Source organism: Drosophila miranda, chromosome 2 (assembly GCF_003369915.1).
Source record: "Drosophila miranda strain MSH22 chromosome 2, D.miranda_PacBio2.1, whole genome shotgun sequence".
NCBI classification, from domain to species: domain Eukaryota; kingdom Metazoa; phylum Arthropoda; class Insecta; order Diptera; family Drosophilidae; genus Drosophila; species Drosophila miranda.
In genome coordinates this window covers 12422025-12442731 of record NC_046675.1, presented here as the reverse complement: position 1 = coordinate 12442731, position 20707 = coordinate 12422025, and the positions used below count along the sequence as shown (strand labels likewise).

The window sequence follows — 20707 nt, the reverse complement described above, 5'->3', positions numbered from 1 at the left end:
TTCGCCTATAAATCAAAGAGAATCTGCCGGACAATAGCCCCCTAAAATCTCAATATAATGAAACATGCCACACTGCATTGTTGCCAATTTCTCGTTCTCCCCGCATACAGTTGCCCACATTTTGATAGTCAACAGTCAAAAGCCATATCCACATAATTTGTTAAAAAATAAACCTTTATTCAGAACATATAAATCGTTGGGGTTGTTAAGATAAGTAAAAAGCACGGAACCTGTTAAAATGAACACATTATCGAGGGGCGGATAAAGTTGTTGTAAATGTCAAAAGCAATATAAATAATAGTGTATGTATTAAATAGATTAAATAGATCCTGAAGAGGAAAAGTCTTAAGATTATCAGAGGGTAAAATGGCTTTTGGTTTCTTCTGAAAAGGCACACGATAATAAAATAATACAGTTTTAGACGAGGTTAGGGAGGGTTAGGACATTGAAATGCATGGAATGTTCGTTGTTGTTCAGAGACACACAGCAGAGTCCTGAGAGGAGAGATTTGAGACCAAAGTTCAGTAAAGACAGAGCGAGAGTTAGAGAGCATGGAACGCCTTGAGAGCTTATCAGATGTTCAGATTCAGATCCACGCATATCTTGGAGTTGCGGTTCTGCTTCTGACTTATCTCCAGTACTTGGAACATCTCCTTGAGGGCCTCGCTGGTGCCAGTCCTGCGGCGATTGCGGCGCCGAAGTGTAACGCCGCCCGACTTGAACTCCCGCACTAAAGCGTCAAGACCTGAAAGAGTACAGAGTGGAAGGATGTGAGAACAGTGCTTGGCCAGGCGCTCGCTATTAGCCAACAAGTCGCTACAGAAGCTTATCTACCATGCGGTTAGCTGTTAGGAGAAGGACGCACCGTAGCCCAACCAGAAGGACGGTCCACATGGGTTGGCATACTCACCTTCTCACCTCTCGCCTTTGACACAATCAATGGAGCAAGCGCTGGACTTTAAACTACAGGGGGGGCGGGGGGGAGGGGGTTCTTGGGTGGAGAGAGCATAAATCACCGACAAGGCCGGATGGGAACGGAACGGAACGGGTTGCCGGGCACTCGACAACTGTCACCGACGACAAATGAAGCTGAAGACGCATTGACTTGGATTCAAGAAAGTCAATGAAAATCTATGGTCTCCCCCATCTCTCCCTCTCCCTCTCTCTCTCTGTGTTTGTGGAGGATGGGGGCCAAGGTTTGTGTATAAGAAAGTGGCGCAATAAAACACGGAAATATAAAACGCACAAATAATAATAATAAGCCATAGCCCAACACAACAATGCGGCCTGGACCAGGCCCCTTCTCGTAAAAATAATAAATTGCGTCCTCTCCGCCATCGCCATAGCCATCCCCATCATCACCATCATCATCGTCGTCGTCGTCGTAGTCGAATTTGATACGGCCCTGCCTTGTGCTGACAGTTTGGTCGGGGAAGAACCGTGGCTCTGGGGGAGGGGGGAGGTAACATAAAGCTATGAAGCGAACAGAAATATATGAAAAATGTGAACGCTTGGCTTGCTTAAAGCCAGAATGGAGTCCCTTCGGCGTTGCCAAGGCATGGAAGCCCACCAACATCGAACAACAAAAAAAGCATATTGCTCCAGTTCCCAGATTTCGCAGCTTCCCCCAGCTTCAGTTTGGCTCAGATCACGGCTCACACGCAGCCCAGGGGCACGGCGGGGGGGTGCCTCAAATCAAATTTAAGTTTTCAGTGCATCCCATGAAACCGGAAATGGCACTCAGCCTCTGTCTCCGTGACTCCGTGTGTGCTGGAATTCCACTCTTTTCTACTCCTAAAAAAGAGAATTTGCGTTGGGGGCGCTTAGCATAGGTATAGATATAGGTATATAGCACTATCGCACAACGATTTGGCACAGGGCAGGTCATGGAGTGTCGGCGGGCAGTCCCCCCATTGAAAGTGAAGCTGTAGGAGGTAGCAGCAGCAGCAGCAACAACAATAGCAACTACTTGTTGTTATGTATGGTATGTACAGACGTATGTATTTATGTGGATACACATACATATAGTGGGGTGGAATTTCCAGCGCTTCGCTTTATCCGACCTCTGCAGACACCTCACCGTGGCCCGTTCCGCATCCCTATGGTTCATTTGTTTTTGCCACGACAACGAGAAGGACGACGAGGACGAGGACGACGACGAGGACGAGGATGGCTTTGACGAGTGCGGCCAGGACACACGAGCAGCAATGATGCCTAGCTGTAAAGCTGATGTACGGCTCGCTGCCAGCTCAAACGCTTCATGTGCCCCAAGAGACGCGCGCGCTTTCCACGCTCCGCTCCGTACCGCTCCGCACTACTACGGTAGAGGGCTCTATATCTCGTATATCCGCGTATATATCGCCATATATATGGACATAGTATGTATCCTGTTCGTTTCGGCATTTTTCTGGCTTCCAACAATACGCGCGTTGATTGATTTTGATTTGAATGTGCGCTCGTTATGCATACGACGCGTTGTGCGCGCCAAAAAGTAGGCAACGCTAAGGCGCAACAGCAAGAGCAACAAAGCGGAAACGGAAATACTTAGTGACAGAGCGCGCTGTCTCTACAAGTGTGAGTGTGTGTGTGTGTGTGTGTTTGTGGGTGCTAGTGTGTGTGTTGTTTGTTTGTCCGTGTGTGTGGCCCTGACATTGTCTGAGATTGTTGTTCGGGTAAGTGGCCCTCCCATGAGATGGAATAAGTGACAATTGCATGTGACTGATGTGACAGATTTCCCCACTAATTAGTGGATAAAGATGGATATACATTAAGGTTTAGTCTCCCCGAATCGATATTTCATATTTATGTGTAGTATATAAGTCGATATGTACATATTTGCCCAAGGTATTGCTATTGCCTGGTGCATGCATAATATAATCATGCACTTTCCTGGCTTGCTCTTGCTCCGTCCTCAAACACTCAGAGCACACACAGAGAGAGCAAGAGGAAGCTATAGAACTATATAGTATATAGTATATATAGTAGAACATTTACTGTGTTCATGCGGGTCTCTGGACTGCTGCGCTCGGGATTTGCATTTGATTCCGCTTATCGAACAAGTGTCATATGCAGTGATGATATCTCAATAGTTAAACCACATCTCCTTTCCAATCCACAGGCCCTGAACTACCCTCAAAGTTGAGCTGGTGTCGGGGGGTAGCACAACCATATTTCTTACAATTGTTTCAATCTAATAAAGGCGGAAATTAAACGGCAAAGAAGGCCGACAAGTGCACAACGCACATACACGAGTATATACTACATACATATACATATATGACTTGTATATACTCGTATGTATCGCCTAACTCCCCCTTCACTCGGCTTCGTATTGTGCGGGAAAAATGTACTATGAAGTTATGACAAAAATAAAGAGAGAGAAACATGTCAATCCATCTCGCTCAGACACGCACACGCACAGCAGGTTGAAAATCCAACGCTAATTAGGTTTTCACTAACTTTATTCCTAGAACCGAGCGCGTGACACAATAACGATCCCCACATCGAAACAAATTCACTTACAAATAAAGGAGAATTTTCAATTCACATTCGTTTCATAAAGGACAGTGGTGGGGGGACGTCCTTTTCTCGCAACTGCTGACAGGCAAGTCCCCGAGAATGTGTTGTACAAAAACAACATACATGTCGTGTGCATGAGGGGGAATATTGAATCTCGACTCGAGAAGCACAAGCAAGTCCCCAAGAATGTGTTGTACAAAACCAACATACATGTCGTGTGCATGAGGGGGCACATTTATGCTCGACTCGAGGCGCACAAGCGAGGCCCCGAGAATGTGTTGTACAAAAACAACATACATGACGTGTGCATGACAAGACGCTCAAGCAAGTCCCCGAGAATGTGTTGGACAAAACCAACATACATGTCGTGTGCATGAGGGGGCACATTGATGCTCGACTCGAGACGCACAAGCGAGTGCGACAACAGAGAATGCCCAAAAAGTAGCTAGTACTAAAACAACATACATGTCGTGTACATGACGCGGCACATATATGCCGGATTCAAGTTTCGCTGAGAAGGGTTGTTCTGTTGTCCCCCAAAAATTTAAAAAAGCCCTCCAACCTATAATTCTCCTAATAGATTTCATTAAATTTCCAGTTGAAGCTTTAATTCGAACAGCATCTCTCCTCCTGAGCATCTCTATTGCCCCCTATTCCAGCAGCACGGCCTATTCCAGGGCAGCACTCACCTGCCCACCTCGAAAAGCTGCTCGCAAACTTAATTAAGAAGTTGCTGCTGCAGCAGTCAACAATGGATACTGGATACTGGGAGGCGGGTAGCGAAACGGAGAAGAGGAGGGCAGGAGGCGGTTGGGGCGGATGCAGTGAGCCGTAAAAGAAGCCGACACGACGTGTAGGTAAAATCAATTACAATCGCAGACGGGTTGCCATGTTGCGTGTCCCGTGAGCCAGAGAGAAGGAACCGTGGCCAGTGAGTGGCGTGAGGCATAACTGACAATTGACAGCAACAAGTTGAGGCCCTTCAGCCTTCAGCCAGATTCCCCGGCCACCGCCACGACTATGCCAGGCACTTGTCAACGCTCGGCTGGCAGGGATTAGCTGGTAACATGAGTGCCCAGCCACAAAACCAAATCATTCAGGCCTCTGGACCAAAGCGAAAGCACAGGGGGAGATGTTTTCGGCATTTTCCCTTCTATTTCGGGGCCTTTTTGCTTTTGCTTTTTGGAGCATTCCTGAGGTGGCCCAGAACAATGCCAAAAAAGCGTTTTAGGAGATGCACAGTTTTCGTTGGGAGCGGCTAGTCCATGCATGCACCATGAAACGCTTCAAATGCTCCACAAGATTTCTGCAGACTTTTCCACTTTTCACTCTCGACTTTTGCATAGTTTCTTCGGCTCTACTCATGCATGGGGGCCGGTGCTCATCCTTGGGCCTGGCTCCAAACTTTTGAACAATGGCCTCTGAAAACTTGGTAAAATTGCCAAGAGATTGGCAATACCTAAAGCCCAATATCGATTCGGAAAAATAGGGGTAATTAAAACAAAAGCAGTCCCTTCTGGACGTTGACACTCGGATGACTCTCCAAGGAGGCTGGACGGGTGGGTGGGTGTGTCTGTCGAGTGTTTTGTTTTTTACATACCTGTTGCTGCCTCGGCCTGTACCTGATGCTTGACGTTATCTATTATCTTATCGCTGCCCCTGCGCAGATTGTGGCCAACAATGTGATCGCTGAAGCTTCCCGTGTCGCCACCATCCTTACCCCCAGATGCCCCCAGTCCGGCCCTCGTCTGTGCCGTGAACAACAGTTTGCCCGGCAAAGGCGGTGGCGGAGGTGGTGGCAGTGGCGGAGCAGGTGGCGGCACTGGAGCTGCTGTTGTCTTCTCCTCCGATTGGTGATAGTGGGCCAGCTGCTCTTCGGCGAGATCGGCACGCGTGAGGGCCTCGCGCAGCTGCTCCTCGAGTATCTCCAACTTAAGTTGTAATTTTTTTAGTTCATCGTTAGTAGTTTTTGCTATAGCCGCATCCATTAGACATTGCTACAAAGGCAAGAAACAGAGAACGAGAGGGTAGAACGGGCGGGGAGCGAGCAGGAGGAGGCATGGGTGTGTGGAGGGTGGGGTAATGGAAAATTAGTAGATCAATCAAAGCATCTGGTTGGAGGGGGGGAGGCGGTAAGTTAGTGCAAAGATAGACATCTAGAGGCAGCGACAGAGCCAGAGGCAGGTGCAGTTAGAAGCGACGCAGAGCAAGCGAATTGCTTACGTTTCCCAGAGATGGTATTGAACGGTGTGTGGATAGATGGTGGACAGTACCCAGCACCAAATGGGGCGGGGGTGGGGGTGTTAACAACAACACACCCGGCAGAAGGCAGAAGGCAGCAGGGCGGAACATTCCCATGCACTTCTCATGTGTGTGCCATTCAGAAGTTGCAGCCGCTGTGTTGTGCTTCAGTTGCCGCCCTTGAACATGTTCGAGAGCGGCTTGAAAATGTCAAACACGCTGCGTGTTTGCTAATAGACCGATAGGATAGATACAGGACAGATAGATAGATAGATAGATAGATTGTAGATACTAGCTGTACTCAGAGGGAGAGAGTGTAACCAGAACTCCGGACTAACCATTTCCACAATGCGCTCGTTGTGTTCGCGCGCCTGCTGCTGCACCTGATCCTTGATCTGCTCAAACTCCACCTGCTCCTCCTTCAGAGTGGTGGGCGAGGCACTGGGACTGGCACTGGTCCTCGCTCCGGGCTGTCCATCGGTCAGATCGCGTGTCTTGGCAGTGAGCTCATCGTTGCGCTGCTTCAGCTTGATCAGAGCACTCTCCATTCTGCAGGGATACAGGATTACTTCAGGAACTCCATCAACGAAAGGCTGTCTCTTACTTCTGACTGGTCTCCACACTCTCCTTCATGTTCTCCGTCAGCAGCTTGGCCACCTTGGTCAGGTTGCTGTTCTCCGAGCGCAGGGTCTCGTTCTCCTCCTCCAGCGAGTGTTGCTATCCACCGGAGAAAGCAGTAAGTATCGCAGATTCATTCACCATTCTCCTTCTACTCACATGCTCCAACAGTTCGGCCATCTTCTCGTTGGCCTCGTACAGCTGCAGCTCCACGGCATTCGTGGCATTCTTGAGCGACAGGAACTCGTCCGCCAGGCGCTCGACAAGGCCACTGGTGATTGGCACACCATCCGCATTCACATCCACCAGGCTGTCCAAATCATGATTGCCGATGCTGTCACCGCTGTCGGTGCTGCCCTGCTGCAGGATCTTGAACAACTTTCGCTTGAGCTCCGCAGAGCCCAGGACCTGCTGGGCTGCACTACTCCCCAGACCGGGCTGCTGCTCTAGCTGCTTCTCCCGCATGTGCTCCAGTTCGCTGGTGAGACTGTGAAGGGATTAATATGGAAATTTCACTGTATGCTCCAATTTGTGTTCCTTTTTACTCACTTTTGTATTTGATCGACCTTCATTTTGTGCAGCTTGTCCAGGGCATTGCGCTCGTTGAGGGCCTTGCTGAACTTGCCGCCGAGCTCCTTGATTTGCGTCTCGAAGTTGGCCTGCTGCTGCTGCAGTGCCTCCAGCTGGATGCAGAGCTTCTCGTGCTGGGCCTGCTGTTCCTCCTGTGTGGTTTTATCTACAATTCATGTGGGGATATTCATGAGCATTCGGATCAGAGGGTGATATCTTTTGCTGCACAAACGGGTGTCAATCTCCAGCTTGAGGGCCTTGTTCTCCTCCTTCAGGGCAATGTTATCCTCCAGCAAGGTGAACATATCATGCTCGGGGTCCTGCTCGTTGTAGTCCGGCTCCCGGACGCGACTTCTGCTGCGTGTCTTGGCCTCCTGGGTGCGGAACTTGGCCACCGGTATGCGTCCGCGTCGCTCCATTCTGTGCTACTTCACTGCGGGGTACGGAAAATAAGAGATATTTAATATACTTGGCTAATTGGTGGGACTTAGACTGTGCTTACGTTTGCCTCTTACAAGCCTTAAAGCGTTATGTTATCCTTAACCCTTATGATAAGCCAATGCAAAATGTATCTTAAAAGCTGCCAATCACCAACAAATGCTGTGCGTGAATATGTGTATGCGTGTGTGGGTATGGGAATGAGATAGTGTGTGTGTGTGTGGGTGTGTGCTTCATGCGATTGTCCTTCCTGGGATTGCCGTGCTCCAGACCGCGGGGGGGTCAACGTGCTGCACCCACATTGAAAACGCCTTGCCATTTTACTTGTTCTTTTTATTATTTGCAGTTTACACAGTTTTCTTCTTAGTATTTCTCCTTTTCCCCCACCCGCTCTTCCCTCTGCTGCTTGTGGGTATTCCCGTTTTATATATGCACTATATATATTTATCGTTTTTGGGGATCTCTATAGTTTGGATCTCTATCTTCTGGCGCTCTGCTCTGCTCAGCTGCTGAAAGTGTGAAATGTGTCTGAGAAGGTGGTGGCCAAAACGCATTTGGAATGCCTGCCGAAATGTTGCTACGAATCTAAACGTGCCACCACGCCCCCTCTCTCAATGGGGGCTTAGCCTTGTCTTAAACATTGTCTTAGCTTGGCTTTAGAAATAGTCGATTTCGAGTGCAGAAGCGTTTCATTTTGTATGGTATCCTCTTCTCCTGCTGTTATAATTCGGAATATTCTTAATAATATATTCTTTTGTTTTTAGTTTTTGCTAATTTCTTATGCATACAACTCCCATATCATGTCTCATCTTCGCCTTCGCCGTAAATAAATTTCAGTTTTTTTTTTGTCACTTGTAGTGTAAAAATAAAAATAAAAACCTAGAGTTTGTACAAACAGAACAAAATCTAGAGTTTCGTATAACTAATTTTCTTTTTCTACTCTTTTTTTTTTTGCATCCACGTTAAATGTAATATATATAAATTTTGAAGATTTTTTTTTGTTTGTTTGTTCAATTTTGTTTTTCACTCAATTTTATAAAAATAACTAATCGAAGGCGGCTTAGAGCTCTTTGTTTTTCTTTTTTTCTGTTTTTCCTTGTCTCTTAATGATGTTGTGAGTGTTTCTATATGCTTTTACATTAGATTATTTTTCGTTTCGTCTTCCTTCTCTTAAATTTGGTTTAAATAGCTTTATAGTTAGGGGGTCGGGTTGGTTGTTTCTTCATAGATGATTCGGCTTTAAGAATAGTGTATTTTTTCTTTCCTTTTTACAGCTAATTTCTTTAGATTTATCTTTGGATAATCAATCATGTATCATGGGTTTGTGTTATAAATACTTTACATGTCTTTACTTTTAATTTGTTTATAATTTACAATTTTTTTTATACGTCTAGTATATATATTTTTTTTTTTTTTTTCTTTCTTTCGTTCATCCATTTTTGTTTTTTTTTTGTGTATAACCTATTATCTGTTATACTTGATTTTTTTGGAGTTTTTCCGTTTTTGGATCGAACAGTAAGGACCTCAGGACTTGAGGCTTTAAATACAGATCTGTTTTTTGGAGAAAGGTTGGGTTTAAACGGGATTTGGGGTTAATTTATCGGTTTAGGTTTCAGTTTCATTTTGAGCCGTTCTCGCAGAAATCACAATAATTAAACGTAGGCAATAGTTTTTTATAATAATAATAAATCGAATAAACAAAACAACGCAAATTCATAAAGCTTTGTACTGAAAGGTAAAAACTGAACATAAGATTCGATTAAGGTCTAGAGAAACGTATACGATAAGCTATCAAAGATAAAGAGATAAAGAGCCAACGAAAGAACAATGTTCTCTCCCCAGCGGAAACACAAAATTGTTTATAATCAACAAAATACTGTGGTTTACGAAAACAAAACGAATTGATTCCTATATTTCCTATATCTATATAAAGTATGCTATATATACTCGTATATACTATACTGTATATCAGTTAATGTTTCATTTACCCTGCCTTGCACTGAACTTGAACTTTACTTTTCTTCAATGGGAGATTCTGTTATACCATTTTCATTTTCTTTTTTATCTTTGCCATTTCCATTTTTATTTTTTATTATTTGATTTTCGATACGGGTTTTGTGTGTGTGTTTTGTTGCTTTTTGGATGACCCTGTCATCGAACGAAAAGCGTCTTAACATCTCTTTTAAGGAACGTGTTGTGATACAAATGAAATCATGAGCTCTTCTTGGCCAGTGGATGTTTCTGTTGTAGTTTCTGTTGCTGTTGTTGTTGGTGTTGCTGTTTTCTGTTCTGTTGTTCTGTTGTGTGTTTAGAAACAAGAAATTTCGATTTGGTCAAATCTCAATTGTTTGTCGAACAACTAACTATACGTGTGTGTGTGTGTGTTTGGGGCATGCCTCATGTCATGTTATTTGGGCTAATGACGATTATCTTCTAGACTTGCGACCGCGCTAAGCTCCTTGAAATTGTTGGATTCTAGATTCTTGGGTGTTGGGTGTTTCATCTTCTGAAATCGTGTGTTTGTGTGTGTGTGTTTCCTCGTTGTTCTTGTAAATACGTTCTCTTTGGTGTTCTTCTATAGATCCCCGATGAAGCCGCGCAAATTGTCAATGAAGGGCCGGCGGCAACTGGATGATTGTTCGACCTCCAGCTTGTACCACTTGTCGAAGGATTCCTTGGGTATCACCTCGGAGTCGTACAGCACGCTGAACGCATTACAGATGGTATCGTAGGCGGCCATCTCGTCCTCCAGCTCGGCCATGAAGTGCTCCTGCAGCGAGCCAACTGTCGCATCGATGCAGGCGATCTCCAGCGGCTCCTGGGCATCGATGCACAGCCGCAACAGGGGCGTGCAGCGGCTCCTGAAGCACTCGGCGTTCAGCTGCAGCGGTTTTTGGCTGTTGCCGCTCTTGCCGGTGGCCTTGTTGTTGTTGTTTGTTGCAATCACAGTCAGTGCGAAATCACAGCAGAGGAATCGCGTGAGCTCCCTCACAAAGTCGGCGGAGACGCCGACATTGGTGTTGATGTAGTCAATGGCCATGTCGCCAGATTGTCCCAGCAGATACCTGATCCGACCCACATGGTCCTCCGGGGAGCGCTGCAGCGGCGTGAGCTTCACCCTCTGGACACCAGTCTGGCCCTGGCTAGAGTCCAGGAAGTAGAACTTGTTCGACTTGACAAAGTCGCGATGCTTGCGACTGTCGCCCCAGAACATTTGGCCTCGATCCAGCTTGAGGTCGCTGTGCCACAGCTTGCGTATGTAGCCGGCACCGAACTCCCGCACGAAGTAGTTGACGAAGGCAAACACAAAACGCTCCGTGACGTAGAAATCCTCTTGCCAGCGGCGGTGCCAGATATCCTTCAGCTCCAGCCGACCCGCATGCATGATAGGGCCCAGGAACTCGAACACATACCCCATGCCGTTGGGCACATCCACCAACAGGTCGGGCAGGTCTTCGGCGAATTTCGCGTAAGCCTGAGCAAACGTCGTCTTGTCGATGGCCTCCTTGGCCATCAGGAACGCAAAGACATTGGCACAGCCCAGCCGCTCCTGCCGCTTCACTGTCGCCCGGTGCAGGTAGTCCATGAGCAGGTAGTGCACCACGGCAGCGTGATACTTCGCCTGAAGCGACCGCCACATGCCCAGCACCTCTTTCTGCCAGTTGCGCTCGTTGAGGGCCTCCTCCACCAGCTTGGAAATCATCTCCTGGCACTGTTTCCCATCCAAGGACGCGTGGATGTGCGACGGTTCCTGGCTGCTGTTTCTATTGCTGTTCCCAGGCTGTGCGGGAGCGCCAGCCGACGGTGGCTGCTGCTGATACGGCGAGTGCGTGAAGTTCTGTCCCCCGGAGGCCGCGCGCTTTAAAAGGCTGGTGGGTGGCCCGCTCGACGGAGTGGCGCTCACCGGACGATTGCTGACACTGCGCCACTGGTATTGCGACGAGTTACCCAGCTTGGCGCTAGAGTCGTCGTTGGCGTTGCTGCTGCTGAAGCGCAGCTTGTTCGGATCGATGCTGAGGCCCTGGTTGTCCTGCTGCTGTTTGTTGTGCGACTTTTGCAGAAAGTAGTTGCCGCTGTCGTGGCCATGGCCGCCGCCGTGTTGATGCTGCTTTTGCTGCTGATAGTGCCCGCCGCTCTGTGGGCCCATGCTGACTCTTCCGCTATGCTGCTGCTGCTGTTGATCCTTGGAGTCATCGTGCTTGTGCCGCTGACGGCCGCTCAGCTGCTGCGGCGTCACAGGCTGATCCCAGTTCCGCACGCGCAGGTCCAGCACATCCTGCATCATGAAGCGCACGCGACTGCTTATCTTGAACTGCGGCTGGCGGTTCGACGTGCCACGTGAACGATTCACGATATCCTGAATGCGGCGGAAGATCTTCTCGTTGCGATCCCGTAGCTGGTACTGGTCGGGCAGCGTGCTCTCCAGCAGGTGGCCCACGGTGGTCAGCAGCTTGCACATGTACTCGAGCTTCTCCTCGCAGCCGTGCTCCAGCAGCGATTCCACGCAGTGCAGCACACGGTCGCTGGTCAGCGACTGCAGCTTGTAGAGCTCCCCAATGAAGCGAACAGTGCCCCAGGCGCGACGCCGAAACTGATACTCCAGGTCCTCCATCTCCGCCCGCAGCTCGGCCTTGCGGGCCGCATCTGTGCTCTGGTTCATCTTGTCCAGGGTGGGCTGCAGCTTCTTGGTCTTGGCATTGGCGTCGTTTACATTCGACTCAAACTCGTGCTGAATCCGCGTGATGAGGGATGAGGTGAAGAGCGATTTGTTCTCGGCCTTGATCTCGTGGAATAAAACCTTGCAGAAGCGCGCATATGTGGGGGCAAAGTTCGGCTCACTGATGGTCTTCTCGAAGATCAGCAGCATGACCTGGAAAGGGATTATTGAGAAGCTTAAATTATGTGGAAGAAAACCTCCTTGCGCTTCTTACATTCGTCATCTTGCTCTCGTTATCCATCTTGATGCTGGACATCTCCTTGAGCAGCACATCGAAGTTATCCGGCGTCAGCTTGTTCAGAATACCGCGCACCTTCTTCAGCACACCTTCAATGTCGCCATCATCCTCCGAGGCGCCACCACCAATGGCTGCGGCTGGAGCCTTGCGACGCAACGGCTCCGGCTGCCACGCATTCTCGCACTCCGACAGCTTGATCTCCTCTTTGAGCGACAGCTGCACGCGTATAATGTCCATGTGGCGTTGATTGGAGCTCGAACTGCCGCCGCTGCCAGCACCAGGGCCACCCATGTTACCCATGTTACCGGAGCCAGAGCCTGAGCCCATCTGCTGATGGCCGCCGTCGTAATGCTTCTTATTCGAGCCGCCGTGGCCGCGTCCCCGCTTGCCCGGCACAAAGTCCAGCGATTCGTTGAAGTTGATGTGCTGATACTGCGAGACGTGCTGCTGCTGGTGGTTGTGGTGCTGCACGTGAGCATGCGGATGAGTGATTAGACGGGGCACAAACAGCTGCGAGATGCAGTCGCCCTTGTGGCAGGGCACCAGCGGGGCCTTTCGAGAGTCGGCAAGTTCGCAAAGTTTGCGCAGCTCGTCCATGGAGTAGCGGATAAACTTAACGGTGGTAGCGGTCGTGGCCGGCGTGCCTGCGGGCGTGGGACTTATCGGAGGGGAAGCCGGGGGCAGGGCTTGTCCTTGTTGTTTCTTGACGCCGCCCTTGGGCTTCGACGAGTCGGAATTTTTGCGTCTATTGTGTACCGGAGAGCTTTTCTTGCTACTCGAGGTACTGCTAGAGGTGCGCCCAGCGCTGATGCTGCTTCCCGTAGTCGATATATCCGTGGTAGTCGTACTCTGCTTGGGAGCGCAGTCCACGTAGTCGGTGCTGGTGCTGGTGCTGCTGCTACTGGCTAATGTCGTTGTGGTGGTGGTGGTAGTCGAGGCGGCGCTGGCAGCGTTGGTCACCGATATCTGACTGCTCTGCGAGGAAACCTCATCGCGTGGATCCTCGCTGGGCTCCGTTACCGTCGAACTGGACCACGTTGAGCTGCAAATGAAACCTATACCGGTCTCGGTCTCGTTCTCTCGGGAATCCTCCTGGAAATCCCCAAACTTCAGATCGGCCACGGCGACACTCTCCTCACTCTTCGTGGGCCATACACTGCAGGCTGCAGGTCGGCTGCTATCCTCTCCGCACGTGGAAACACTGCTGTTGAGGAACTCCAGTTGTGGCGTCGTCACCCCATGTATGTCCGCAGTGCTGGGGCTATCTCTTAGCAAGAATTTTGAGAATATTTCATCGATTGGTATGTGCTGCTGCTCAGCCTTTGTTTCGGCAACGTTTTGTTCCTTCTTCTCCGCTGAAAAGATACAGAAAAAGAGAGATATTCCAGGGTTAGATTTCCGCTTAGTACTGGATCAATGGCAAGGACTGTTGTACTTTATACTTACGTTCTAATGCGCTGTTCTGTGTCTCATTTACTGCGAAATCATCTTTTTCGTCATTGTTGTTGTTGTGGCCAATCTGTGGCGTCTCCTCTTTGGGTTGCACGTAGTGTGGCTTGTCACTTAGACTAGAACTTACGCTAGAATTACTACTAGATGATGCACTAAGCTTATCAGTCGTCGGTTGCGCCTTCTCTTCAACAGCTGCTGCTGCCGCTGCCGCCTCTGCCCCTTTGGATGTCTCTGCAGAAAGTTCTCCTGCTGATACTGCCGCTGCTGTTCCTTCTTCTGCCACTGGTCTTAGAGGAGAAGCATCAGAGTTATTGCTCGTGCTATTGGCTTCTGCCTCAGCCACTACTGTCTCCATGCTACAGCTGCTGTTGTTGTAGATGCCGCTGCTGCTTTGGCTCTGATCGCTGCTGTAGTTTGTGGATGATGGTGACGGTTTGATCAGTTTCTTCTTTTCCATCTCTTTTGCACGCTTCATAGCCCTGCGATTCTTTTTGCTGGTCGTGTTGGTGGTCGTGGCCCCCGTAAGCAGAACCACAGCCGGCGACATGCGCGTTGCAGGCTGTGTGAATGCCACTGGGGCTCTTCCTCCAGCCGGATTATGTTGCTGATGCTGCTGCCTCTGTTGCTGCGTCTGTTTCGGTTGATGCGTGGGCGTGGAGGCGGCCGACGAGGATGTCCCTGAACTCGTGGTGCTCGACGACTGCCGCTGCGGACGCTGCTGCTTCGACTTTTCGTTGGATGAAATAAAAGGCTCGACCAAAGCTGCAGCTGCAGCTGGAATCGGAGCTGCGGTGGATGCAATGGATTTTGTGGGCTTCTGTGCTGGCGGTGGCTGCTGCTCCTGCTGCTGGGTCTCTCCTGTCTCCTGTCTTGAAGAAATATTCGAATCGCATCTGGACAGGATGCTGATGCGCGTTCCTGCTAAGGCGGCTGCCTTGGCCACGTCATTCGCTATAGATGTGGGCGTGGCGGTGCCTGAAATTGTTAAATGTGATTCGGTGATTAGTTTCACGAGTCGTTCTGTCCGGATTTATCCTACTTTGCTTGTTGGCCGACTTGGGACGCTGCTGCTGCGACTGCTCTTGGTTTCTCTTGCAAGTCTCCTTGGCCAGTCCAGGCTGTGTGCCAGAGCCGTCTGCGTCTACGCCTCCGCATCCTCCTCCTCCAGCGCCTCCGTCTAGGCTCTCCGTTGAATTCAACTCCTGATGGACCATCGGCAGACTGGCATGGGTCTCCGTTGCATTGTCCACTGAAAGGGGGGAGAGGTACACATGAAAAGCAGAGCCTTCGATTAGTCCGAATCGCATGTGCATACCGTTCCGAGTAGTATCTGTATAGCTAGTGTTCGCCCCAATCTGCGACCCTGGAAATATCGAATTGTTTCTTTTTTGGTGTGTCTTGTGTTGTTTTTAGCAATTTCAAATGTAAATTGAAATTACACTTGCAAAATGTATAAAAATATATGGTAAATATCCCCCTGGCTGTTGATCGAAAAAATTTTGTTTGTGTATCAAAATTAACCAAAAAAAAAACGAAAACATAATAGAGGCTTGCTATGTTTCTGTTTCTTTATGTTTTTCTAATCTCAAAAAGGGGGAGGATAAGGAAACACTTACCATCGGTGTTTTGCCAGAAGCTGATATGATCATCGGATGCATGGCTCGAATGGGCCAGTATATCCTTGACAATGGTGCTTATCTGTTCCTTATCCGTGGTGCAGGGCGGTTCCATGACGGGGACGCCCTGATCCGCAACTAAATCCACAAAGACCAGGCCACCAATGTGCTCGAGCGACGGCTGCAATGTCTGCAGCTGCTCATCCACCATCAGCCCAGCCACCGCCGCAGTCGCAGGCCCTGTTCCAGTCCCATCATCCACCACAGAGAGCAGTGACGTTGAAGCATCCACCTCCATCAGAATGGGAGGCAGACTCTGGTACTGACACATCGAGATTTCATTGTCCAGAGCTGGAGCGAGGTTCGGTTCCTTTTTGATAAACACCGAACTCTTCGGATCGAGGACGTCCTCATTGGTGTCCGGATGTATGATGGGTATGGCGTGGCGGCGCTCTCGAACCTTCTCCGAGACTATGGCCAACGGCTGGACTACTGCCGCTTGCGGTGCCACCAACGAGGGGCCGGGCGCAAAGCCTCCTCCGGCAACGGCGGGTACTACAGGTATAACGCTCTGTACTGCAGAAGCCACACCCACGCCGACACCCACTCCCACTCCAGGCGGAACTCCTGCCACTCCTCCGACTCCCAGTCCTACTCCGCCTGGAACGTTGGCCGCCAGTGATGGTGGGGCATTGCTGGTCTGCATGTGAGGATTATACGTGTGCAGGCCGACGCCGCCGCCGCCGCCTCCTGGCGTTGTATTCGGCGGCTCTGTCAGCATAGGCGCTGCGTTGATCCCAGTCGGAGGGGCCAGGGCTATGTTGGTCATAAAGTTCGGCTGTATATGAAATGGGGATGCCCCGTTGACGGCTCCGTTGCGAGCGCCCATCATGGGCGCCACAGATCCGGCCGTCGTTTGGTTGACCATCGCGGCACTCGGCGTTGTGGGCGCTCCCACCGTATAGGCATAGTAGCTCTGCTGCTGGGGCGTGGCCGAGCGCTGGCGTATGCCCCTGTGGGAGTTGCTGCCAGTGTTCACATTATTGTTGCCGCCGTTGGGCGTACCCGGATTCCCCATGATGGGGTAGTACGCTAGCTGGCCAGCTCCTGGACCAGTGCCCAGCTGCTGCTGCTGCTGTTGCTGCTGGGCTGCTGACTGCAGCTGTTGCTGCTGGGCTGCTGACTGCAGCTGCTTCTGCTGTGAGTGTCCGGCTGCCGTATAGAAGGCGGCTGCTGGGGCGCCGCCAGCTCCGTTCGAGAATGCCACGGGCTGCATGCCCATGAGCTGTGCGGCTTGATTGAATGGTAAAAAGGCGGTGGTCAGGAAACCCGAAGTGGGGGCCCCACCTCCATTCCCGCCGGTGGTTGCGATCAGTCCAGCTGACTGCGAAAAGTGCGGGGGCATGCCGGTATTGCTTAGGCCCAGTGACAGGCTGGTGTTGTTACTGGGCGACGATAGCACACCATTTCCGTGCCCGTGGAGGTGCGTATGTTGCACTAGGGTATTGTTGGCGGCGGCGCTCAATTGGAGTCCAGCGCCGCCGCCAATGCTGGCATTACCGTTACCACCCGGGAGGTGGCCGTATGTCTGAAAGTAGAGGAGCGGTTGCGATAGCGTTTGCTGTTGTTGAAGTTGCTGCTGTTGCTGAAGGTGATGTTGCGCCACCTGCTGCTGCTGCTGTTGCTGTTGCTGTTGTTGCTGTTGTTGCTGTTGCAGCAGCTGCTGCTGCTGGTGTGGATGAAGGTTGCTGTGATTGGTGACGTACAGTGCGTGGGCCTGCTGTGGGTCCTGCTGTTGGGGAATCTGCTGTTGCTGTTGCTGCAGTGTCGAAGGGTGGTGCAACAGTGTGTTCCGAGTCTGCTGCTGTTGTTGCTGCTGCTGCTGGACCACTTGCTGCTGTTGCTGTTGCTGCTGTTGCTGCTGCTGCTGCTGGAGGTGGTGGTGGTGCGCCGAATGCGCCGTCTGGTGGTGATTGTGGTTCTGCTGGTGTGTTGACTGTGCCCTGGTTCCCTTCCCACCCCCTCCCGTTTGCAGGAACATGGGAGGACCTTCGCAGGATCTGCACGCACGCATTCACGCAGAGCACACAGTCACAGTCATAGTCACAGACACAGACACACAGAAAGTAAAGCACCGGCCCGCGCGGCACGCCAGGAACAGAACAAATGTACAACAAATCGTTATGTTAGTAAGATGGAAATGGAAATGAAAATGCGAGGATGATGGTCTGCAGATTATTGTAAAAAGCGTGTATTGGCATGCATTCGTCTGTGTGTGAGTGGGTGTGTGTGTGGGTGGGGTGGGTGACAATGGAAGGAGGAAGAAAGCAACCCAAAAAGCGGCATTACATGCAAATTTAACCTGGCTGTTGTTTGCTGTTGTTCCCGCTTATGACTAACGCAGTTAAACCATATGTTCTCTCTCCATCTCTCTCTTGGGGCGACTGAATTGCCTCTCAATTGAATGGCGCATCATCAATTGGCTGGCCCGGGCTGGCTAATGATGTCACACATATCCAAGCCGCCGATCGAAGATGGCCAAAGCTCTGGCATTCGCCAGTGCCTTATCTGCGTGTTTTATCAATGGAAAAACAGTTGTCGCTGTGGCACGTCCCAGTGTCGCTAGGCAAAGAGCGGTGCGGTCTTAAGCGATGACACACACAACAACAGGTGGCGCACACAGCAGCGAAAAAAAAAACAACAAAAAACCAAACTTGAACAAAGAAGCGGCTAATGGAAGAAGCTCCCGCGACGGGCGTGGGAGCAGCCCCAACCTGTTTGGCAGTGCAACACTTTCCACGGCCCACATGCAAGCAACAGTCAAGATTGCCACCGAGTGGTAAAAGTATTGGCCATGAACAGCATTTGCATTTTTGTGAGGCAGTGCCCACTGTAATGGTGGTATCCATCTACTCTTGGCCTAGAAAATGCATGGCATTTGGGGCCAACAACCATCTGACAGTGCAACCACCTCATCATTTGGGCCCATTGCACACGGGAAAACGGGGGAAAACCTGTTCCCCAACGAAGAAGGCAAAACGCTGGCCGCAGAGAGTTTCACGGGGCCTGGCCTTTGCCTTTCTACTCGCTGCATTATCAAGAACAAAAACGAAAACTGCTTGCGCGGAATTCTCACTTGTTTCTTCTTTGTTTATAAACAAAAACCAGTTTGGGTCTGTGTGGGTGCAGAACAGAACAGAGAACAGAGCACATATCTCTGATTGGAAGCCACCGTTCGGTCCGATTGAAAACCGCTGTCAATGCATCAGAGAGGGAGAGAGAGGAAGATGCGTACATGCGTGTGTGTGTGTGTGTGGTTCGTGTGTGCGTATGTGTGCGAGTGGGAAAGCAAAGGGGAACAACAGCTCCCAAAGGCGTAGCGAAAACTTAAGAAAAAATAATAACTATGACAAATTATTTATACTAAGAAAAAGAGTATTATTTATCTAAGTGGTGTGTGTGTGTGTGTGTTTTTTTTTTCTATGGGACTGATTGCGCTTACCGCTTCCCGTTCCGACTCTGCGTCCGCTGCTCTTGCTCCTGCCGCTGCGTTTTTCCGCTGCTACGGCGGATACAGCTACTGCCAAGCCCCAATGTGGGGCGTAATGTGTGGACGTGCCGCTCCCCCTCCCAACTAGGGATTAGCCGTGCCTTTTGTCTCTGCTGCGGTTTTCTCTGTCGTCAGACTCGTGTGCTCACCCGGAATATTTTTCGAATATTTCATGTAGGGATGGACGAAACACGCGAGTTTCACACGCACATTCGCACCAACAACTGAGAACAAGTATTTACGTACGTAAATATATTCAAAAAATTTAGCTACTGCTAAGTTTCACGGCAATTTTTTTCTACAATTGCAAGAAGAAGAAAAAAAAGTTTGCTTAAATTTTGTAGGTGAATCAAGTTACAATTAGGGAAATAATTCGTTCGAGTTTTAGTTGAGCTTCCGATCAAGGCTAGGGCTGTTGTGTTTTTGTATCCCCCAAAAATTGCGAGTGAGTTTTGACTCAAATTACAGTTTTTCCTGCGCCGAGGCGTTGCTTGTTGTTTTTGTCCCGTCGCCTTTTTGGTCGAGTCGTTGTCTCTGTCGGTGTGTCGGTGTGTCGGTACTTACTCGATTCGCTCTCACACACAAGCACAAGCGCACATTACCATTACACAAAATGAGGGAAACGAAAAAAAATGTAGTTCCACGCGGGGAACACGCTAAATGGAGTACTCGCACTATTTCTTTACATTAGTTCATTGTTTTTCGCACTTCGTTATGTATATTTCGTTTTATATTGGTTACAAACAATTTTGTAATTTTATAAAAATTTTCTTGGTTAGCTGTGTGTTTGTTTTTTTTGCGATTGCTTACATTTGCTCAATTTACTACATTGCAACTACACGGTAACTACATAAGGGAAGGAAAAGGAGGGTATGGACAACAGGCAAAATGGTCCAGAATATGCATCGCATTTAAGGAAAAATCCACCCCTTTCGCCTAATATCATAATTTACCTTGAAGACGATTTGGTCTTCAAGGTATATTGTCCTCACACGCGAGGTGAGGTTCGTACGAACCTTGCAATTCCCCTTGGGTGTTTTCGCCTGTTGTCTATACCCTTTTGTATAGATCATTCAAAATCAGTGTAGCAAGTCGATAAATTCTATCGCCTGGCCCTCAGAAATATACCAAAATATACCGCCCCATGTTCAAAATATACCGTAAATATACTGACGAATTCAAATTCTATTTTACAAATTCCTCGTTTTTGATATTCCGTCGAATATTACCAGCTATATAGAACATTTAGCCAGGCCCACTCAATTTTATACGATTGATGAATCAATTCTATACATGATTGGCCTATTCGAAGTACTTGCTTCTATTGGATTTCTATATAACATTGAAAATTAGATTAACATTAAATGTCAGCGATGTTTTTTCTAAATAATCGATGCTTGGAGGACTTACACCATTAATAAGTTACGATAGTTGATACGATAGGTATGAAATATATTAGAAAAATCTAACAATCGAAATTGAAACGCAACCATAACTTTTGCCGCCATGGAGAGCATATTCCTTGATTTTAATGTTCGGTTTAATATTAATAGCTGGATAGAACATTTAGCCATGCCCACACAATTTTATCCAATTAATGAACCTATTTTCTACTTGACTGGGTTATTTTAAATACTTTCTTTTATTGTATTTCTATATACCGTTGCAAACTAAATTTTATGGATTGATGAAATTGACAAAAATATACCGATATTTCGTAAACATACCACCGGTTCAATTGTGACCTA

At 49.1% G+C, this 20707-nt stretch overlaps 2 protein-coding genes across 5 annotated transcripts; both read right to left on the bottom strand.

The window, feature by feature from the left end:
* Window positions 1-153: 153 nt before the first annotated feature.
* On the bottom strand, window positions 154-19788 carry LOC108155569 (shootin-1). Of its 4 annotated transcripts, none has more exons than XM_017286466.2 (9): window positions 19524-19788; window positions 18912-19257; window positions 7181-7381; window positions 6928-7114; window positions 6538-6865; window positions 6365-6477; window positions 6099-6309; window positions 5120-5516; window positions 154-745 (listed from the first exon to the last, which is right to left on the bottom strand). In XM_017286466.2, exons 3-9 carry the CDS (start codon window positions 7365-7367, stop codon window positions 573-575), a joined length of 1596 nt encoding a protein of 531 aa, XP_017141955.1. In that variant the 5' UTR covers window positions 7368-7381; window positions 18912-19257; window positions 19524-19788; the 3' UTR covers window positions 154-572. The 4 variants fall into 4 exon arrangements, 3 of the variants coding, with proteins under 3 accessions (XP_017141955.1, XP_017141957.1, XP_017141958.1); XR_001775055.2 differs by lacking the exon at window positions 5120-5516 and adding an exon at window positions 5743-5990 and having other exon boundaries at window positions 656-745; window positions 19524-19785; XM_017286468.2 differs by lacking the exons at window positions 18912-19257; window positions 19524-19788 and adding an exon at window positions 7451-8783.
* Window positions 8806-15291, bottom strand: LOC117185876 (eukaryotic translation initiation factor 4G). The gene is made up of 5 exons (XM_033389232.1): window positions 15109-15291; window positions 14833-15042; window positions 13788-14768; window positions 12318-13696; window positions 8806-12256 (listed from the first exon to the last, which is right to left on the bottom strand). The coding sequence occupies exons 2-5, from the start codon at window positions 15005-15007 to the stop codon at window positions 9962-9964; spliced, it is 4830 nt and encodes a 1609-aa protein (XP_033245123.1). The 5' UTR covers window positions 15008-15042; window positions 15109-15291; the 3' UTR covers window positions 8806-9961.
* Window positions 19789-20707: the final 919 nt, after the last annotated feature.